This window comes from Rhagoletis zephyria, unplaced genomic scaffold (genome assembly GCF_001687245.7).
Source record: "Rhagoletis zephyria isolate East Lansing unplaced genomic scaffold, Rhagoletis_zephyria_1.1 Rzeph_scaffold_10607, whole genome shotgun sequence".
NCBI classification, from domain to species: Eukaryota; Metazoa; Arthropoda; class Insecta; order Diptera; family Tephritidae; genus Rhagoletis; species Rhagoletis zephyria.
Window position 1 is genome coordinate 1 of NW_016167684.1, and position 20,902 is coordinate 20,902.

Sequence of the window (20,902 nt, forward strand, 5' to 3'; positions counted from 1 at the left end):
AAATTTTTACACAAATAAAAAGTAGAAAAAATTACGTACACATTATTATTATTATTTTTTTTTTAACACAGCACATTTATGTATTTACATACACTGAAGAACTTGTTTGAATTAATTGGAAAATGAAACAGAAGCTTAGTAAAATTTACAAATATACAAAAAATCAAGCAATTTTTTTTTTTATTTCACAACACTATTTACATTTAGAGAGGAAAGTATTGATCTGTTTGTTTTTTTTTTGTTTATTGAAAGAGAAAAGCTTAACATCTGTATTTTGGAATTGAAACTACAACTGAAAAATAGTGGGTGGGTGGTGGTGGACCTGAAAAGCTGATCGATTGTGTGTTAATGAATTTAGCTTACACTGTGAATGCACATGGAAATTTAGGATGCATGTTTGTATGATGGTGTTGGTGTGTAGCGAGTGATTAGGAAAGTGATTAGACACGATATTGAATAGTGGTAGCTTTGTTTATTTCTGAAAGAAATGTTACGCACGCTAATAGAAAAATCCATTTTTTTTCTTCTAAAGACCTGCGTCTAATATTCCACTTTTTTATTTCTAGAGTATACTTATGTATGTACAAAAGAGTTATCTCTGATTTTAAAATTTATTAATTCAATAAATAAGCCTGAGTTCCTTTTTAAAGCTCGAAAAATTCATACTCGTTCATTTATAGCAACCTAAAAACAGAAATTGTGTGAAGATATGTGGTTTGTATATTGTCGCAAGGTTGGGTAAATAAGACCCTTAGATATCAGACAATTATGCCTTTTATTAGGCATATTATAATTAGGCTATTGTATATTTTGTTAGCTTCGAATCGCCTCGCATTCTACTATCGTACTCAAATAAGGTGTTCAGCCACTACTGGAAACCTTGGCAAAAAGGTGGGGAAGGGAGGGTTTTCGGTAACACATTTTTATATACCACAACCATGACGTCGTCTTCAGTCCTAAGATTTGAAAGAAAGTCAATTTTAGACTGAAAAGCTTTACAAATATTGCATAATGTCCTTTATGCTGAAAGCTATGGAGTGATTAGATAAGTTGATGCGTATTCGGGGAGAGGTGATTTCGTAACTCCTCTATCAGGTGGAAAAATCTTAAGAGGCGGCTCTGATTGCCAAAATAAGCAATGCCATCACTGAGAAGAAATTCGCCTTCGTCATTTTTGTAGACACTGAAGGTGCTTTGTGTTCATCACTAGCAGGAGTAGGTTGGATGATAGATTCTCCATCATATCTAAAGCAGTGCCTTTTAACATTTCATATGAAATAAAGTACTAAATATAGAAATAGAGACTGAGACTTTCATTGCAGCTTCAATTTGAGCAAAATACCCTCAAAAACTTGACGGCATTTTGGCAAAATGTGTGGCATGTCATTCATGGGTATTCCCTGGATCTATACCTCAGGAATAAGTTGCTGGTGGCACATATTTGGATACAAGTATTTTTTCAATGTCCCAGTATAGTGCGCCATCATTACTGGCACTGGGTAAGAATCTAGATTCCATGAATATTGAATGTATTGACGAAAAGCTTTACTTCTCTCTTCAGGAATATGACTCGGTATTCAAAGCCGAGGTATTTGCAATATTGAAGGTCATGAACTATGTGGTAGAAAGTAAATCAAGAGGCAGGAGTTTACGTGTCTATAGTGGCAGCCACGCTGCACTCAGTTTTAAAATTGGCAATTCGCGAGGACAATGTGCCTTAGATGATGTAGGGAGACATCTAATAAGACATCATTTTAATTATAGAGATGATCTCGATGGATCAGAAGCTTAGAACTATGGAGATCTATCGAAAAAGGACTATCGAGCTTAAATAATACAACATTGAGAAGAAAAAGTTGTTTATGAATAAATGGATTGCTACTTTTTTAAATTTTCAGATACTGATCAACATCTAACTTATATTGAGGACATAATATTATTTTAAATAACACAAATATATTAAACAAAATTTTTTGCTATGAGATCATGCACGGAGTACTCAATGCTTATAGTTTAGCTAAAATTTATTGCTTTCACGTCAGAGTTTTCGCTATAACTCCATAGCTTTCTAAACGATTTATTAGAGATTTATTTAATTTATGTGTAAGGTAGGATTCTTGAAAAGCAGTTCAGAGTTCAAATTAATATATAGAAAAACTTACTAATACCTTTTCTTCATTGTCGCTAAACAAGATTTTGGAAATTAAGTAAAAAATGTAATACAAGTTCAGATCCAAGTTCCAAAAAAATTACCGGAAAAACTATTATCATTTCTATTGCTTGAAAAGTATTTTGCTTTTGGTATACATTTTCTTGAAGAAATAAATTTACGATGATTTTTAACTACTCCACTTTCGCGCCCTTTTATTGTGTTTATTGTTGTATATGTGAATGTAGATATTCCTGTCTGCATGTATGAATGGATTCTTGTATGAGGGTAGGTTTGTCGATTTTGATTGTTAGTAGCAGTGCAATAATGTTTTTTTTTTTGCAGAAACGTTAATTCTTTAAAATGCTGTTAGTATGTGTTTAGTGTTAGTACTAGTGTGATTCGAAATTAAAAGCAAAATAAATAAAAGTAAAAAATATAACGAAAAAATAAAAAAAAATGTCCATAGCATACAAAAGCAAAAAGTGTCAAAAATTAAAAAAATTATATAAAAAAATTTGAGAATTTAGAAATAAAAATCGTACACATTGCGCTTTATACATTGATTAAATTAAATAAAATGAGAAAACAAAAAAAAAACAAAATATTTTGCATATTTTTAACGAGTGTTAATTGTATAGAATACAGAATAAAAAAAAAAAAAACAAAATAAATAAATTATTATTTTACTGATTTGAAGCATTTCTCAACTTTTGCGAAACGCCTTCTGGCAGTTTTTTGGTTAAACAAATAAAATTTAAATTTTAGAATTTTGTACTCTTTTTTTTTGGAATAACTGTTTTTGCGTTTTGGTATTTTGTTTAGTTTATTTTTGATTTAAGTTTTTCATTACTGCTTTTCAACTAACCTCAGACACAGGGAGAAGTTTCTATGTACTACAACTGACCTGTAGCACAGTGCCATCAAGGTGAAAGTAACAAAAACGAACCCAACAACTGACATTAGTACACCGACCAGGAATACTGTATTTGAGCCGTGGTAGTTCTCTATACGAGTGTGAACGTTGTTTGTTTTTTTTTTTAATTATACATTTTTTGTAATTTTTGCAAGGTGTTTATTATTATTGGATTATTGTACAAAAGTGTAGGCGTTGGCAGGATAGAGGGTGTGGAAGAAGGGTATTTTTATTTAATTATAAATATTTTTTTTAAATATTTGGAGTGTGTGTTTTGTTTGTGTGTGTGTGTGTGCGTGACGGTATATTTTTTGTATTATTTTTTTGAGTTTTTTTTTATTATTTAAACACACAAATAATACAACCAGTTCAAAGCGGTTGAATTTCATTTTGCGCAGCAGTCACAGCGCCGTGTTTTTTTTTAGTTTTTTGTTTGAGTATACATACATTTCGCAAGCGGGTTGACGTTACATTGTTGAAGTTGTTATTGTTGTTGACGTGATGATGCAACATTGACACGAAATTTATATAAAAATAAAGTTTAGAATTTCATTTAATTTGTATAAGTTAAAAATAACTAGTATGATTTTTTGCGCTATGTAGTATAAAAAGGCATATTTTATAATTTAAATTTTTTTTAAATTTAAATTGTAGGAAAATGATCATGAAAGTTGGCACGGTTCTATTATTATTTTACTATTATTTATATAAGTTTATTTTCTATATATTATTTGTATGTAGATATGTAAGTATTTGAGTGGGGTAAACGCGGCTAGTCTTGGCTGTGCAGTGCTGATTGCTGGCTACTGGTTTGGTGTAACAGATATAATACGAAAACCAAAACCAATACCAGCAACAGCAACAGCAGCAGCAGCAGCAACAACAACGTCGTCAACTACTATGACAATGGTAATCCTCTAGAACACGAAATGTTGTGATGCGATGTGATTTGCCAAAGCTGTNAAGGAGGTTTTAAGAATGCCAAAATATATGAAACATATTGCACATGATCTTCAAAAGTGACACAACTCAAAATTAGACATTTTTGAAATTATGCACTAAAAATGTACACAGCGCCTTTATTTATATTTTAGCAAATGCTGCAGCAAATTTTTGTTATAGTTTGTTTAAAAGACCTAAGGTAAAATCTCCCTTGCCCATATGGTTAGCATGTGCTAAGAAATAGTTTTTCGCATTTTTTGACGAATGTGTAAATAATGAGTTGTGTCACTTTTGAAGATTGTATGCGATGTGTATGTATATTTTTATGTATATAGCAGACAGCAAGTAGTACAACAACACCTTAGACAAGTAACTATAATGTAAAATATAATAATAAAATACTTAAACAAAAAAAAAGTTAAGAAGGTAAAAGAAAATATGAATAAAGTAAAAGACAAGCTACAGTGTTTTTTTTAATATTTTCAATGTTTTTTCGTTAATTTTTGATAGAAACATAGTTCATTCTGCATCAAATGGCATATAAATTAGTGCTTCAAAGTTTTTACAAAACTTAGGAAAATTCGACAAAGTTCTACCAAAATTTTCAACTTTTAAAGCAAAAAAAATCCCAAAAATCAGCGGTAGTTTAAAGCCACCTAAAATTGTACGTTATTATACTAAAATTGCGTGAGCTACAAAACTGCGTGCTCAAAAAGTTCGATTTTTTTTTTAAATTGAAAATTTTGTTAAAAATTTGTCGAATTTTCTTTAATTTTGCAAAGACTTTGAATCATTAAATTATATGCCATTTGATGCAGATTTAACTATATTTCTATTAAAAATTAACGAAAAAAATTTATTACGAAAAACATTGCAAATAGTAAAAAAAAGCCCTGTACGGAAACATTATTTGATTAGTGTATGTAAACCGATTACTTATTATAAAAACTAGCCAACTAGAATAAATTTTGATTCGGCGTATTAAGTAATAAAAAATACAGCTTTTATTCTATTCCTTACATTGGACACAGTTTTGTTAATTGCTGTTTAGTTATAGCATGAAAACAGCATTAAAAATTTTAAAGTGAAAAAGAAGAAAAATTGCCTTCAAAGGACGCACAATTAACAGATATATCGTTATGAATTTTTTGCACAAAATAAAAAGTGCTGGTTGCCATTTTTGTTTTATCAGATTAGGACATTCTACCAGCAAACGATGTGGTACAACGTATAACATCAGCGCCAAATCGAAATTGAAATTTTGGACGCTGCCACCACAAAATGGAAATTTTAATTGAGATGAATATTGACAAAATCATAAAAAGCCAATTAAATGTACGTAAATTCGATCATAGTACGACATAGTATGCAGTTACGTGATGCATCAATAAATCAAATACATATATAGTAAAATGAAAATTGCAAACTGTCACTCAAAGCTGTGAGTAGTTAAAAGAAACATTTTATTTTTCGCAAACTGTGATGCTAAAGGAAAATATTATTTTGAATTTATTCGAAAATTTAATAATACTCGCAAAAAATAGGCAAATGGCGGAGATTTATTGCAAGTGCATTTTAAATTACTTATACGCCCTGTGCTACACACATTGCCATGTGATGAAAGCAAACGAAAAATCAAATCAAAGCTAAATTTTCAACAATTGATTAATAACAACGTTAAAATGTATGTTTGATCAAGTCGTGATTAATATATAGGTAAATTATTTGATATTTTGTGAAGTGGTACAAAAAGGTATGCAAAATAAAAACATAGAATTTGTTTAATAAAATAAAAAGGTTCTTAAAAAAAACCAAAAAAAAACTGACAGATAGGACAAATACATCAAGGTGGTACTTAAAATGTATACGATATGGGGCACCCCTTTATTTTGTTTACGCGCAAAATAAATACATCCACGAAAATTTTATGGAGAAAAATTTAAATTTTTTTAAATCGAAAAATACGATAAAATTTTGACTTGAATATCATTGAAATATATTTACATAAATTACTAAACTGTCTGAGTTACAACCAGTCACAGCAAAAATTTTTTCGAATTTTTGCCACTAAAAAAAAAAAATTATTTTTTTAACACAGGTGAATCACAAAATTTTTTTTATTTGAAATTTTCGTGGATGTGTTTGCTTTGTTGATATCTTAAGTACCACCCTAATAAACCTAGACCTGTATATATTTGTGAATAACAACGCATTTGTAGACATATATATAAACATATCAATATTGAAAAAGTAAATAAAAAATTTACACAAATATGTTATCATACACATACAGGGTTGCACAGTTGCATATACATAAACAGCTGCTGAATTTCATGAAGAAGCACGCAACATTTATATTAATGCAGATAGATACGCACATTTGATATAGATACACACTCTCAAATTCACATCAAATAGCATGAAAAGTTTTATACTTAAAATGTTTACATATGTGTATGTTTTTCGCATTTTTTTGTGGTTATATTTTCAGCATTTTTTTCAGGTAAACATTAGCAATAGCAGGGCACACACATTTAATATATATATACTGTAGATATGTATGTACGTATGCATATATACATACATATATACATAGCTGAAGTGAGGAGAGAAAACCAAGCAAAAATTTGTTTTCATCTAATTTTCGGTTGAATTTCATTTCAAAATGGTTTATTTGCTGTTTGTTTAGTTTTTGTTGTGTTTGTTTTATTTTTTTAACTGTCGATATTTGTCTGTTGCTGCGAATTCAGTCGAGTTTTTAGTTGTATCCTTGCATAAACTTTTTGAATGCTATTTCTATGGGATTTTTTTTTTTTAATAAATAAAATTTCGTGATTTTTTGCCTTAAACCTAGCAAAGCAAAATTTTGTGCCAAAAAATTCAGATGTTTAATTGTAAGAAAATATAAGCCCCATAAATGGAATTTAGTGAAAATTTTGATAACAGATTGTGATGTTAGTTAGTAGAAATTAGGTAAAATTGAAAAGCAAAAAATTTGATATTTAACTGAAAGTAGGAGTACCTGTGTAAATATTTTTACTTGAGTAGCGTGTATTGTAAATCGCGAAATAATAGATTTGGCTATAACTGGTACCTTTATAATTTTTTTTCTTTTGTATTACAATATAGAAAAACTGTGAACCGATATTTGAAACCAGCAGTCGTATTCGAAAATTCGCTATCGCTAATTTTGATCGCCAAAAATCTCCAAAAATAGCAGACGCGCCTAACAACATGCAACATATAGTCACATGGCCCCATACTGCTGAATTTAATGGATTACACATTGCATATGTTACTTTTTCATGTTGTATACTTTTAGGCCCCACTGCCTTTCATTTAGAGAAATTTGGTGATGAATATTTACCGCAGCAATTGGCAGAATTCCACTGCAGAATAGTACAATGTTATTCGAAATATTTATCTAATAAGAATGGCAACTTACAGCTCTATTTTGCTTTTAGGCCTGAAACTATGCCTCGGTACCTTTTCCAAAATTTGTGCGCATTTATTTAGCGCTTGAATCTAATATTTGCGGCATAGTTTTGTACAAAAAAACTGTCATAACAGTGATGAGTTGAAACAAAAACGCATGGTATACTTTAAGGGTATTTTTTCCAATTTCTTGTTCAAAGTTCAAGTTTCAAAATTATTTAAATTTTAGCCAAATCCACTATTAATTGAAATTAAAATTAAAATTTGGAAATAATGTTTCTTTTTACAATTTTACGTGTGACCATATAAAAGTATATGTAGTTTTTGTTATAGCAGACACATTTTGTACAACAATGTAAGCATCATCAAAGCATTTAGAAAGGTCGTACGAATATCTAGCTGAATATATTTCCCAAAAATTATTATTATTTGGATGTAAAAAAGTTAGGAAAAAATGAAAAAAAATAAAAAATAGAAATAATTATAATTTTTAGCGTTTTAAATTTTTACTAAAATCTTAAATTTAAAAAAAAAAAAAAAATATATTGTTCACAATTACAAAGCCCGCTGCATCCGAAACTAACGAAAACTCAGTAGTGAGTATTTCCTAACTTCAAAATTAGGTACTATATTTTTGGAATAAAAATATGAAAAATTATCCTATATTCATTGTATATCTTATGCTGGACTTCTTGTCTTTAAAAGGAGCCATTACATAGATGAGTTGTCCAGGGAAGCTTTTTGTACCCGTTACGCATGCACAAGAGTTTTTGCAAGGTCTAAGTACTTATCATAGGTACTTTACCCTACACACTAACAAGGCTGTTAAAACTATCCTAGACCTTCCGATAGGTTTTCAGACTAGCTGAGGTGCAAGTTTACATCAAGAATCCACGTGAAAAGCGAACAAGAAAGCTTCAAAGTCTTGGACTATCCATAGTACTATTACAATTATCGCTGACAACCTAAAGAATAAACTACTTTTTAACTTTGAATCAGATAATTCCGTGAGAGGACAGTATAGAATCCCTTATGTTGAAGGTAAACTATAACTCATATTAGTTTTCATTGAACAAGCCAACCATATACGAACCGGGTAATCAGTTTTTGGGATAACCAGGCCGATCTGATCCATAATTGAGATGTGATTATAGATAATTACCTATCATTGAATAAACCTGAAAATTTAATATAATTCCTCGAAATTCGACCTTGGATGGCCTTGGCACGTCATCTAGATGACCTTTAAGAATATTCGGATTCAGCGACAACAAAACAAGACATTTTGTTTAATGTTTTTATTGAATAAATTGTTTGCCCTATTCCACCCTCAAATGACCTCGAATCTGACATTATGAAGGTTAACGGACCTCGGATTCGGCTTCAGCGAGTCGAATAACATAGTGATATAGAGGTTTGGTTCAATATGCAGAAACTTTTTTTTTTGTAAACTTGTAAAAATATAAACCAAATGAAGTTCAGCATGAAACTAAAATAAATTTCAAATCCAAAAATTTTAGAAAATTTGTTTTTCTTTTTAATTATGTAAGTACGAGTATTTCGCAAAGGCTAATATTCCATTACTTTGCCGTATTTAATGTATTTTCTCTTTTCTCTTTTTGCTTTTTGTGCTGCTTACACTATTGTATAAAATTCTTTCCTTTGTTTGTGTTTGTTGTTATACATAAATAAATAATTTTCTTGTTTCGTTTTTAGTTTTCCGTTTCTGGTTTTTTGTTCTTGTTTTTGATTTTGATTTCGTTTTTTTCTATCTTATGATTTTGCTTGGTACTCTACCTGTAGCAAACCGCCAGAGTTGCGAAACTAATGAAGACGCATTTCACGATAACGGTTAATATGATGACCATGGTTAATGTGCTGATCCTATTTTGGTCTGAGGTGCCTGTAAAATGTCGGATGGAAGGAAGGATCGTTTCCAATTCATTCAATACCAGTTACTCAATTCATTTAAGGTTTAATTACAATATTTTTTTTTTTCGAAATTTAAGTAATTTTGAATTCTTTCTCAGTTTTTTTGTGAATGCAATGCGGGCACAATAAAATGCAGTACAAGACTCTATTATAACAGTTAGTTTGTTCTGGAATATTTGCGCTTTAAACTTTTGTGTATAAAACGTAATTAAAAAAAAATAATATGTACTCAGAATATTTTGAAAATAAAAAAGATAATATAAAGTACTTAGGCATGTATGCATATACATTAGGGCGGGTCATTTTTTTACTATTTTACTATTTTTAGCACAGAATGATTCTATGTGCAATTCTAAGCAAATTTGCCGAAGAAACCATGGGTCTAAAATCAATTTGGAGTTTGCCAAATTGGTTAAATTTGTTTCGAAGAAAATGTGAAAATTTTCACTGTTACGCCCTCTGGTGGAAGTTTTAAGTAAAAGGTAATTGCAAAAATGGATTCCTCATACCAAAAAATCCTTCCGGCATATTTTGATACAAAATATTAGCATTAGAGCAAAATGCTAATAAATCTTTTTTTCGCAATTTGCCAAACTCCAAATTGATTTTAGACCCATGGTTTCTTCGGAAAAAATCTCCCATACAAATTGACCCCCCCCTAATGTATATATTATTTTGCAGTTTTAAAATCACCTATGCATATTATTAGATTTTTTTCTTACCATTGGCTTACCATAGCGCAAAAGAGCAAAAGAGCAAAAAGCAGCGCATATTTTATCTTCTTTAATTGACAAATTTTAATGCTTACTGAGGGATTAGGGGATTTTCGCTTTGTAAGCTGCATTTGCCAGTGCTAAGAGCGTAATGCGGTTGATCTTTTCCATGTGCACGTCGTTAGGTTTGTCTTACTTTTTATTTTCATATATGCACGTATGTGCATAATAATATTTTTTATTGCCTATTGATGAACTAGTGATAGTGTTTGTCATTGCTAATATTTAAAGAGAGCAGCAGCTGCTCCCTTTTTGTTTTTGGTGTTAACAACTGTTGCTTCTGGCGTGATTACCATTGTCATATCACAAAAGGATTTGTGAAAAAAAAAATAAATCGAAATGGAAGCAGTGAAATATTGTTAAGAGGAGGATTTTTGGGAATTCATAGAAATTTGAGTTACATTTTAAATAAAATACTCTTCAAAGAATTTTATACTATGGAAAAGAGAAAATATTTTATAAAGCATACTCGTATATATATATAATAATATTAATTTTTAGCAATACTATTATGCGTTTAAATGTATAAATAGTTTTTATAATGGTTTTTATAAATTGACATTCCTTCTTTTGTTGTTGTTTTTTTTTTAAATTAATTTAAAGCGCTCGCATTCACGTTTTTCATCACTATAAAGTAATTTTAAATTTCGAAAAATTCCAAAAAAAAAATTAAGATAGTGATAGTGATAGGGTTTTGCAACTAATTTAATATTTTGAATCAATTAGTTACACCGTTTTATACTTAGAAATATTTAATTTTAACTTGTACTATATACATATATTTTCCCTCTTCTTGTTAAAATACTCTTGGAGTTTATAAAATAACTAATATGGTTTAATAATTTGATATTGTTTGTACAATGCATTGAAAATAACGCTACATGAATACGTTGAAGGGATATTAATTTACTTTAAAAATAAATTAACTTTTTTCATTTCAAAAGCTTGTTAAAAATCTACGCAATTTAGGGTTTATTAGCATAGAGGTAACGGCCACTCATTTGATTAAATATAAGCCTCAATTAAGATTATTATTTTTCCTTTCAGCTTTTTTTTATGTCGCGCAGTACTTTGCAACATTTCACTGCTTTGTAGCATTTTCCTATAATATATTACTGTTATCGTTTCTTTAATAAATCCTTGTGTATATCGTCGGCTGAGTGGAAGCTCGACCTATCCCTTCAGCCGGTTTGAAAAGACTCTATCTCAGAAAAATTTTCAAGAGGCCCCAATTTCAGAATTTTATTGAAAAATGCCCTACCGCAACTGGATATATATTGAAAATATGTTGAGTTAGGGCGGTTTTGAATCGGCAGCTGAGATAGGGCGTTCTTCAACCAAATTCTGAAATAGGACTGGCTGTCGAGCTTTTGTCGCTCTTCCACTCCGCCATCGTTACAAAGCCTAAAAATTATCTTAGGATGGCAGAATGCAAAGCCAAAATGGTAAACCAAAATCAAATTTTAAATTAAAGATGTAAGTTTTGGCTATTTTAAAGCAGGCAAATAAAGAACTAACAGATATGATATGTACAAAATTGAATAGGTATAGAAACAACTTGTGAGACTTCGAAAATTTCTATTCGATTTTACAACGTAAAAACCAATAGTTGGTGGTACAAAAGCAAGCTAGCTCTGATGCGGAATGTTACATATTTAGAGACTGTGCTTTGGGCGCGCTGAGCACCTTCAGTCTCACAGCTCAAGATTCTGCCGTCGCGGGTTATGGTTCTTGACTCTGTATTTTTTCTCTGTGGCAAATCCAGTCGATCAATGGATCACAGTCGCAGACTTAAATAAAGGCAGCCTTAATTTACTGCAAAATTAGTTTCAAAAGATTTTTCGTTAGCTTTGAGAGCTTTAGAATATCTCCTTATGAGTTGTAATTTAATAGTTAAAAACTATTTTCTAACGTGAGCGAATATACGCAAATTTTATATCGAAGTTTGTTTTTATTTTAATTTGCTTACCCCTTTCATAATTCAGCCCTCACTGATAGAAGGAAATTTTGTCGACAAATTTTTGCATTATTAAAAGCTCAGCTTTAGAAGGAATGCAATTAAATTCAGGCGGTGCGTTGCCGCATTGGCTAAAGGTCCTTAAAAGGGGAGTTCGAGCTAAAAGGTTACCGCCCAATACTTAGCAAATAAGATATGGACGAGGAGAATATGAACTAAAAACACACATTTCGGAAATTTTATTGCCATTTTTGTTCTTACTATGGAAAATTACATGAGGTTTTTGTGGCAGCCTCGGAAGGGTCCAATTCTGCTTTTGGAAGCATCCCTAGCATGACCAAGCTGTAGATGAGCTGGTAGTTTTCGGAGCGGGGCCAATCGAAAAATCAGGCTTTGGAATTGGGGATTTTACACCGGAAGATGCTCCCCGAATATTTTTGTATTTGTTTGTCTATGTTAGACAGGCAGGCCGTAGCGGAAAGTATGGATGGAAGGATCAGTAGAGGAATGACAGAACATAAAAAACTGAACTAACATAAATAGTAAATACTTATATGAAAATATATGAAAATTACACTTTTTAGTAAAGAATATTTTTTTTAGCTCCCAGCTACCAATAACAGCTTGAAAAAGCAAACAAAAAAATCTATTTTAAGAACACTTTTGACTTTGCATCCTGCGTTCTTAATTCGAAGATCCTTTATGCAATTTTTTTTTTAAGTTTTCTAATGCAACATTTATTGTCTTAGAAATGAGATTTATAAGAAAACTCCAGAGCGCGGCAGCGAAGGCGATGTAGTAAAATTACGGAAATCAACTAAATGTATTTTTCACTTGCGCTTGTGAAAGCTAAAACCTGAGTAAAAAGACAATGGAAATAACGCGCCTTGCTGTGCCTGCATGCAACTCTGTGAGCGCAATAGTTACCAAACAATTCTACACATAATCCTCTTACCATATGGCGTCTCCTTCTTCTCCATTTTGATAGTGTTCTCCGCGGTTGGCAGCGCTTCTGTTGGCAGTGGTGTGGTCAATAAAACTACAAGGCTACAATCGATGCCGCCCCAGCCCATGTCGCAGAAGCACCGATTCGTATTCGTACAGACCTGAGGAATTAGAAAAAAAAAAATATAAAACAAAAAAAAAACGAGGGAAATAATTAATTAAAAATGTAATTACTTGAAAAACTGATGAATACATTTGGGCTAGCTGAAAATTTTGTGGGCAACAATGCATTTATACATAAATAAATTTGATTAATTTCAAAATTGGTTGTCATTGCTAATCGATTTTCAGACATATCCAAATTTGTAAAATATATTACAAGTGCATTCATACGTACGGAAAACGTAATCAACGTGAAAGCTTCGCATAAACAATATTTCCATTAAAAGTTGCAGCTATCAATATGGATTAAAAATGCAAAATGACATTGCAGCGAGTCGAATAATTCAACAAACCAATCAGCAAACCCACCAGCCACACAGATAGCCAGCCAACCAGCCAACCAGCCAAATCGGGCCACCAATCAGCCAGCCATTGAGCAACTGAAATGAGTAGCAGAGTCGCGTAAAAGCTTTTTTGGCTATTACCCTCTGTGTGTGCATTTGTTTATGTGCCGAAAGCTTTTGGAACGATATATTTTAAATTTTTAATTACATTTAAGCCTATTTATACATTGGCGGCTACAGCTCACAGTCGAATGGCAACCAGCGTTGACCCAATAATGAGCTCTGTCGACATTCTGGCCGGACAAGCAGATAACTGCTTTCGTTTCGTTGTTGTATTTTCTTGTTAATGCTTTTGCTATTGCCGCTGGCAAAATGTGCTCAGCCATCGTTGCGCTGCACTTTAGTAGTCCGTCAGCAATGACCGTAAATGAGTCACTGCATGGAATTTACGGTCGCATTTTGGCCGATTACTGCACAAACAAACACACGCCATATACGCGCACATACTTGCACAACACAAATATTTTCTTTGTAGCGCAATCTTTCATTTGTGTTGTAGTTGTGTTTGCCTTTGTTCGGTGCTAACTGTTGGCGTTAAGAATTATTGCAGGCGTCTGCGGGTCGGCATGGCGTATACGTAACACTTTTCATACATTTGCTTGGCCCGTTGCTGCAAATTTCAACCACAAAATATTTTCGATTTATTTTTCGTACTTTTCGTTATAATTTCATGCATGAAATTGCTTGTTGTTGTATTGCTTTTGTTTCTTTTCTCGTTTTGTTTTTTTGGTATCTTATTTCTGAACGCATTAATCAGGCGCCTAGCAGTGCGGTTGCGGCTACGGTTACGACTGCGTAATCACCTCTGAAGCGCTGCTCATTATTGTGGGTTAAATACTTTAATGGTTGAATGAATGGCCACTGGGCTTAAATGGTTAAATTTGCAGCTACAGCAGCAGCAGCAGCACAGCGCGTAGTAAATTGTATATTTTCATTATTTGGTATATATATAGTATAAAGAAATATTCTTTTGATGTGGCACATTTGCGGCATTCACTTGGCTGCGGAAATATCTCAATAATGAATCGCCTTAAAAATTATTATATTTGTGCTTGTTTTTGTTTTTATTTTTGCTTTTCTTTCCGATTATGCACAGATATTCATTGATATTGATTATTTTTTTTTTTATAGTTTTTTCTTCATTATCAGCTTGAGTTAAAGTTTATTGCTTTAAAGTGTATGAATGTGTTTTTATTTTTGTTTGACTTGTTTACTTACTCCGCGTTCTGAACACTCTTGGCCTTGTTTATTTGTCGGACATTTTGTTTGATCGATGTGTGGAAAAATGCTGACGCAAGTCTGATTCAGACAAATCAAATCTTTACCGCATGGCGTACCATCCTTCACCAAGCCATGTTCTGGATATTCATTGGTGCCCACTTGACCGCTGGTGGCTCTGCAGAAAAAGTGAACAAAATGGAAATGATGAAAACGTTCATTAAGGCAATTGAGAATTTTAAAATGAGAAATTAAATTATATTAAATAATAAGTCGGAGAAGGAAGGGGCATAAGAGCATTGGATGAGAAAATCCATTTGCTCAAAAGAAGGCACAAATTTATATTTAAATATTCTTGTATTTAGCAAATGCATATTTACTTATAGATACACACATGTAAGGATGTGCAGTAGGGTGGTCCAAAAATACACGTGAAAAAGTAAAGTCGGAATTTTAATGCTCTCACCCCCTAGGATTGTTCTATACCGAAAAGATATACCCTTATTTTTTATTTTGAAATCAAAAAATATTTAGAGGTCGCTCAAAGCGCCCAAAGTTTTCCATGTATTTTGTATGGGGAAAAAACAACTTTTCGTAGAAATGGTATAGAATTCTTAAAAATCAATATTTTTCTATCGGATAACTCTGTTTCTCTGCAGCAGATTCACAATAGTAATACTCAATTGTTTACATAACCATTTTTTCATCGCAACTATAATTTATAGGTCAGCCAAAAATCCATAAAAACCCCGAAAAATTTCAATGGGGGGACCAATGAAAAATCGTTATTATTAATAAATGGTTAAATAAACAATTGGGTATTATTATTGAAAGTCTCCTGAAGATATGAAAAATATTGATTTTCTAGAATACTACACCATTTTTACCAAAAGTTTGATTTCAAAATACAAAAATAAGAGGATATTTTTTCAATATAGAACAATCCTACGGGGTGAGAGCATTACAATTCCGACTTTACTGTTTTTGGACCACCCTAATGTGCAGTTGTTCAGAAAAAAATTTTATGATGGCGATATTTTGACCAGTTATGAATATTTTTATTTTGTTTGTTTAATTTTCATTAACATTTTATAAAAGCATTGCTCTTTATATAACAAACACCACATAAATCGATATTTAAAACTTTGTGCAAAAATTATAAAAACACAAAAAAATTTCAAAATTTTTACACAGAACTTTTTGAAAATTTTCAGATAAGCAGCTTTAAATTCAAATATACTGTAAGTTTGAAGCTCCTTAGAAAGCGTTTTGATTTTTGGCAATTTTTTTTACAATACTACGATGCGAAAACTGCATAAAAAATTTATTTAAAAACTCTTAAAAAATTTAAATTTGGTGAACATTTTTTAAATTTTTCTTTTTTTACCTTTAATTCTGGATTTATACGGTATAGCATAGATACAATATAATAAAAGCTGATCAAAATATCGCACTCCTATTATTTTCAGGACAATTACAGTCGAAGAGGGCTAGTATCGAAATTCTGGTATTAAAAAATTTAGAACACGAAATGTTGGTTTTCAAAAATCTCCTAACTCAAAAACATTTCCAGCCAGGAAAACGAAGAAAGAGTAAGAAAGATAACTGAAGAACTGCTAAAACAGCAATGACTTAAGCATGGGCGTAGCCAGGTAGGGGCAGGGGGGTGCTCGAGCCCCCCTAACTTTCAAAATTTCTTTATATATATATAAAATAGTACCCAGAAATGCCAGCTTAATAGGGTCGAGCCCCCTAGTTGATATGAGGATTTATAAATTTTTTGAATAATCGCCTTTTTATATATATTTGTAAATAGAAATAAATCGCTAGAGTTTTTCCACTTACTTGCATTCATACTCCAATCCTTTTATTGAGATTATCGTATTCGAATAAAGTTGATCAATGCCATCATTGACCGGCTGCCGTTCGCCCTCCTTGCATTGCAGTGTGCCACATTGAACATTTCTACAAAAAAAAAGGAAATGCACAAAATATAAATTTAAAATTTAAAAATATTCGAGAAAGCTTGAAAATATATTGGAAAATAAAAATTAGGCCTCTTTTACGTATTTTAAATATTAAATATATTATTATTTGCATAAATTTAGTTATCTTATTTTTCACTTAAACGTTTTTAATGAGCGGAAGGGGAGGCAAGACTTTATGAAATCCTTGAAATTTTTAGTCACACTTACTCTGGCTCGCATTTAATGTAATGTTCATTTGCGTCACGCCCACAATGGCCATTGATTGAACCCTTTGAATTGAATTGCTCATAGCATTGCCGATCGGCCGCCGAGCCACCATAGCCCCAGATGGCTTCGCATTGCAGATTCAAGGTGGGACAGTCACCTTGAAAGCAGTAACCTAAAAAATTATATAGAGTAGGTGTAATAATATTAATTACTAGCATATATTTAATAACTTTTTCTTTCTAATTTAGGCATGCGAATAACCGAAATATATTGTTTCGCAATTTGTACAACATTGAACAAGCTGCACATTTGCTTATTTTTTTTTTTTAATAAATTTCAAAACATTAAATTTTCCATCTTACCCGATGTTCCTGCCTTAGTATGTCCACACGGTGATCCATTCTTTCTAAACACATCAGCTGGGCAGTGACCAATTTCACCATCACAATATTCTGGCAGATCGCATTCGTTGTGCGAATCACGGCAGATATAGTCCTTTGGACGAAGCTTTTGAAATGGATGAGGAAATTAAGAAAAAATTATATACATACATATAATTTTAGTGGAAGAATGTTGTCCGAAAAGTCTAATATTTGTATGCTGTGTGGCAGAAATGGAAGGACTTGTAATTTTGTGCCAACTGCAAATGGTAGATGGTTCTTTTATAAAAATGTGTTTCATGCCAAAAATTTACTCGGAGATTTGTCATTGCCTGTCAACGGATGACCGTTCTTTATTATTTTTCGTTGTTGGTCGAACCCAGCACCAATTTCTACGGAGGGAAGTTCGCACCCTAATCACTCTGTTATGCGGCCGCCACTACGATATACAGTTGGAAACAAGTAATTTTTTAGTAAAAAAGAAAACGGACTTCAATTCTCATATAACAATTTAGGTTTACCGTTAAATTCTTCGTGATCCAATTATCAGATATCAACAAAATTAGTATGGGACCACCCCTGTGGTACCACCTTTCCGATGAATTATCGAAATCGGTGAACGTGATCCAAAGTTATGCGGTATCACATAAAAAAATATATATTCCGATGAATTGATAACCTTCTTCTTTTTTGAAGTTGGTTAAAAATGAATTTTTCAAGACTAATGTTCAGTTTCACGAAATTAATTTAAGTGAAAAACTATTTTTCTTTTTGAGTTCATTATGAAAACTCACAGAAAAAAAATAATTTTTCACTTACGCACATTACGAACTATTTTTTAACCGACTTCAAAAAAGGAGGAGGTCATTAATCCGTGGGAATGTTTTTTTTTTTGTTATGTATGTTACCGAATAACTTTTGACCACGTTAACTGATTACTATAATTCTTGTTTTTTTTTTTGTAGGAAAGGTGTTACCTCAAAGATGGTCCCATACTAGTTTGGCTTATATCGGAACTATTAAATTTTTCTATGAGAGTTGAAGTCGGTTTTGTTTTTTTTGCTTAAAAATTACTTGTTTCAAATAAGAAATTACTGCTTAGAACCACATACATACATTAATTGGTATTAGAAAATTTGATCAGCAAATTCATATTTTTTGTATAATATTGAGGTAAAGTAGTGGCAAAATGGAGCCCTACTTCTAAGTTGACCAGTAATGAAGCCATTCACCTTTCTGAAACCACTCGTAAAGCTTCAACAAGATAAAATGAAATTCATAGTTAAAATCGCCTTAAGTGAAATTTTTTAAACGAAGTCAAAACCCATATCTTATAAAATTTGAATTTATTGGCTTTTTCCGGCCCGTCCTGAAAAGTTAAAAAAAAAAAAATTTATTTCAAAATTGCTCCTGCTTTTATGACGATATCATACCCAACTGCTCATCCAAGAACATTTTTGAGTCATTCACTATTCCAATTGCTGGGAAGAGAAACACTGTAGAGATGTTAAGCAAGGCCATTACCGCTCTGTTCAGTAAAGTACAAGAGGTACACCGAATTGAGCCCCTGAAACTCTTCTCGATCTTTTAACCAACAGGTGTAATACCCGGCTCGTTCGCTAAAAAATTCATTTATTCAATTTCTACGATAACATTCGATAATCGGCCCAATACACGGACCCACGGCCTTCACAGAGTGAGAAGTAATGTTTAACAAAAAGAACTGCCACTAAAATTAAGATTATGTTTGCTTGTTGATTCATTCTTGCCTTCTTTTTCCCCTTGAAACGCGCTCGAATGAAGCCGGTTCATCGCTAGTCATCTATTAATGGGAATATATCGCACACCGTCTTCAAAAGAGTCACAACTCAAAATAATACGTTTGTCAGAAAATGCGAAAAACAATTTCTTAGCACATGGCGACTTTACCTCAGTTTTTTTTTAATTATAACAAAAATTTGCTTCAGCTTTTGCCGAAAGGTAAATAAAAGCTCTGCGTGCATTTTTAGCGCATAATCACAAAAATGCAAAATTTTGAGTTGTGACTCTTTTGGAGACGGTGTGCGATATGTAGACCAGCATAATAGAATTTCCATCGAATCACTATTATCGCGGCTGTAAAACGGCGGGAAATCGAGAGCGGAAGACACCACTGATCAGCCTTAGCTGTACTAAGACGATGACATTTTCATCAATATTTGTTCCAAAAGCTAGCAGACTTAGGTTTGACGAACATCTGCTGCGACTATTTGCAAAACTTCACACATATATTTCTTGGGCTCTATTTCTAGGTTTGTCTCTTTGAATCCAACCAACCTGTGTGAGACCAAGAGTAAAAATGCATTTGCGACTCTCCTCGTCAAAGCAACTTCAGCAAAATGAAAATCAAAGTTCAGGATCAGACCATCTCTTTGATGAGCTTCTATCTAGGGAATCGAGCTCCTAAAACACCACTAAAAAAATCTGCTGTCCCAGCAATTGTTTGCGACATGGTTGTTGATGTGTTAGTATACGTATACAAATTTTATGATTACATTTTTTTATATTTTTTAATTTTTATTCTTTTAATATCAACATTATTTTTTACATAATTTAATTTTCAGGAATGAAGCCGAGCTTTCCTTTACGTGTTTTTACCAAGATTCTAATTTTTGTGTGCTACGGCAGATAGAAATGAAGGTTTTTGTAGTACTGGAATCTTGGAAATTTGTCCAAATAAAGAATTTTCTTTTCTGTCTGTTTTGAATTAAATGGCCACTGAGTTAATATTCGGCGAATATACTTCTTAGAAAAATCAAAGTTTTGTATTATTTTATGCTTCTTTTTGCTTTAGGTAATGGCAAACTATCGAGTGTATTGCTGCTATGAAAAACAGCTTCTAATTAAAAAAAAATCGTCGTGCAAAGTCGGCATAAAACTGTAGGTCCCCCTCCTCTTTGTGTGACATAAGCAAGGCGCACACCACAAATCGGAGGAGAATTTCGGCCCAACACTAACATATGTGTCAACGCCAATCTATTATTATTATGATTAAAAAATAATGATACTTACGCGACACTGATCACAACAGGCGCCGCTGGCACATTGCGCCTCTGATTTCAGTTTACAGGTAATGCCATCGCAACACGGATCTAAGGCACACTCCTCGAAGGTGCCACAATCACATTCTTCGTCTTCTTCGATGATCTTATTGCCACAATTGCGACGCATTTCGATCTGAAAGAGAAGATAACAGAAAAATTATTGATCGACAAGCAAGAAGTATTTCCAAAATAAAATAATTTTTTTTTTTTATGTTTTAAATAATAAAAAAATTTCAAATAACATTTCATAGAATAACAGCATCACTTAACCTTCGAAAACGAATATTTCTTAAATTTCCCTTGCCTAGTAATACTCACACAGCTCGAGATAATCTACTTATAATTCTACACTAACCGCGTACACCACACCACGTGCGTATTTATGTACATATGTATGTGCATTACTTTCTA

At 32.1% G+C, this 20,902-nt stretch overlaps 1 protein-coding gene across 1 annotated transcript; it reads right to left on the bottom strand.

Annotated features, from left to right (window-relative positions):
* Positions 1 to 2,998: 2,998 nt before the first annotated feature.
* Positions 2,999 to 20,624, bottom strand: LOC108376539 (disintegrin-like halysetin; the record flags this gene model as incomplete). Its single annotated transcript, XM_017632759.1, has 7 exons — positions 2,999 to 3,156; positions 13,060 to 13,210; positions 14,834 to 15,011; positions 16,679 to 16,798; positions 17,029 to 17,200; positions 17,391 to 17,535; positions 20,460 to 20,624. Coding segments are annotated over 7 exons (1,089 nt in total), but the record flags the coding sequence as incomplete, so codon positions are not given.
* Between the last annotated feature and the right edge of the window lie 278 nt (positions 20,625 to 20,902).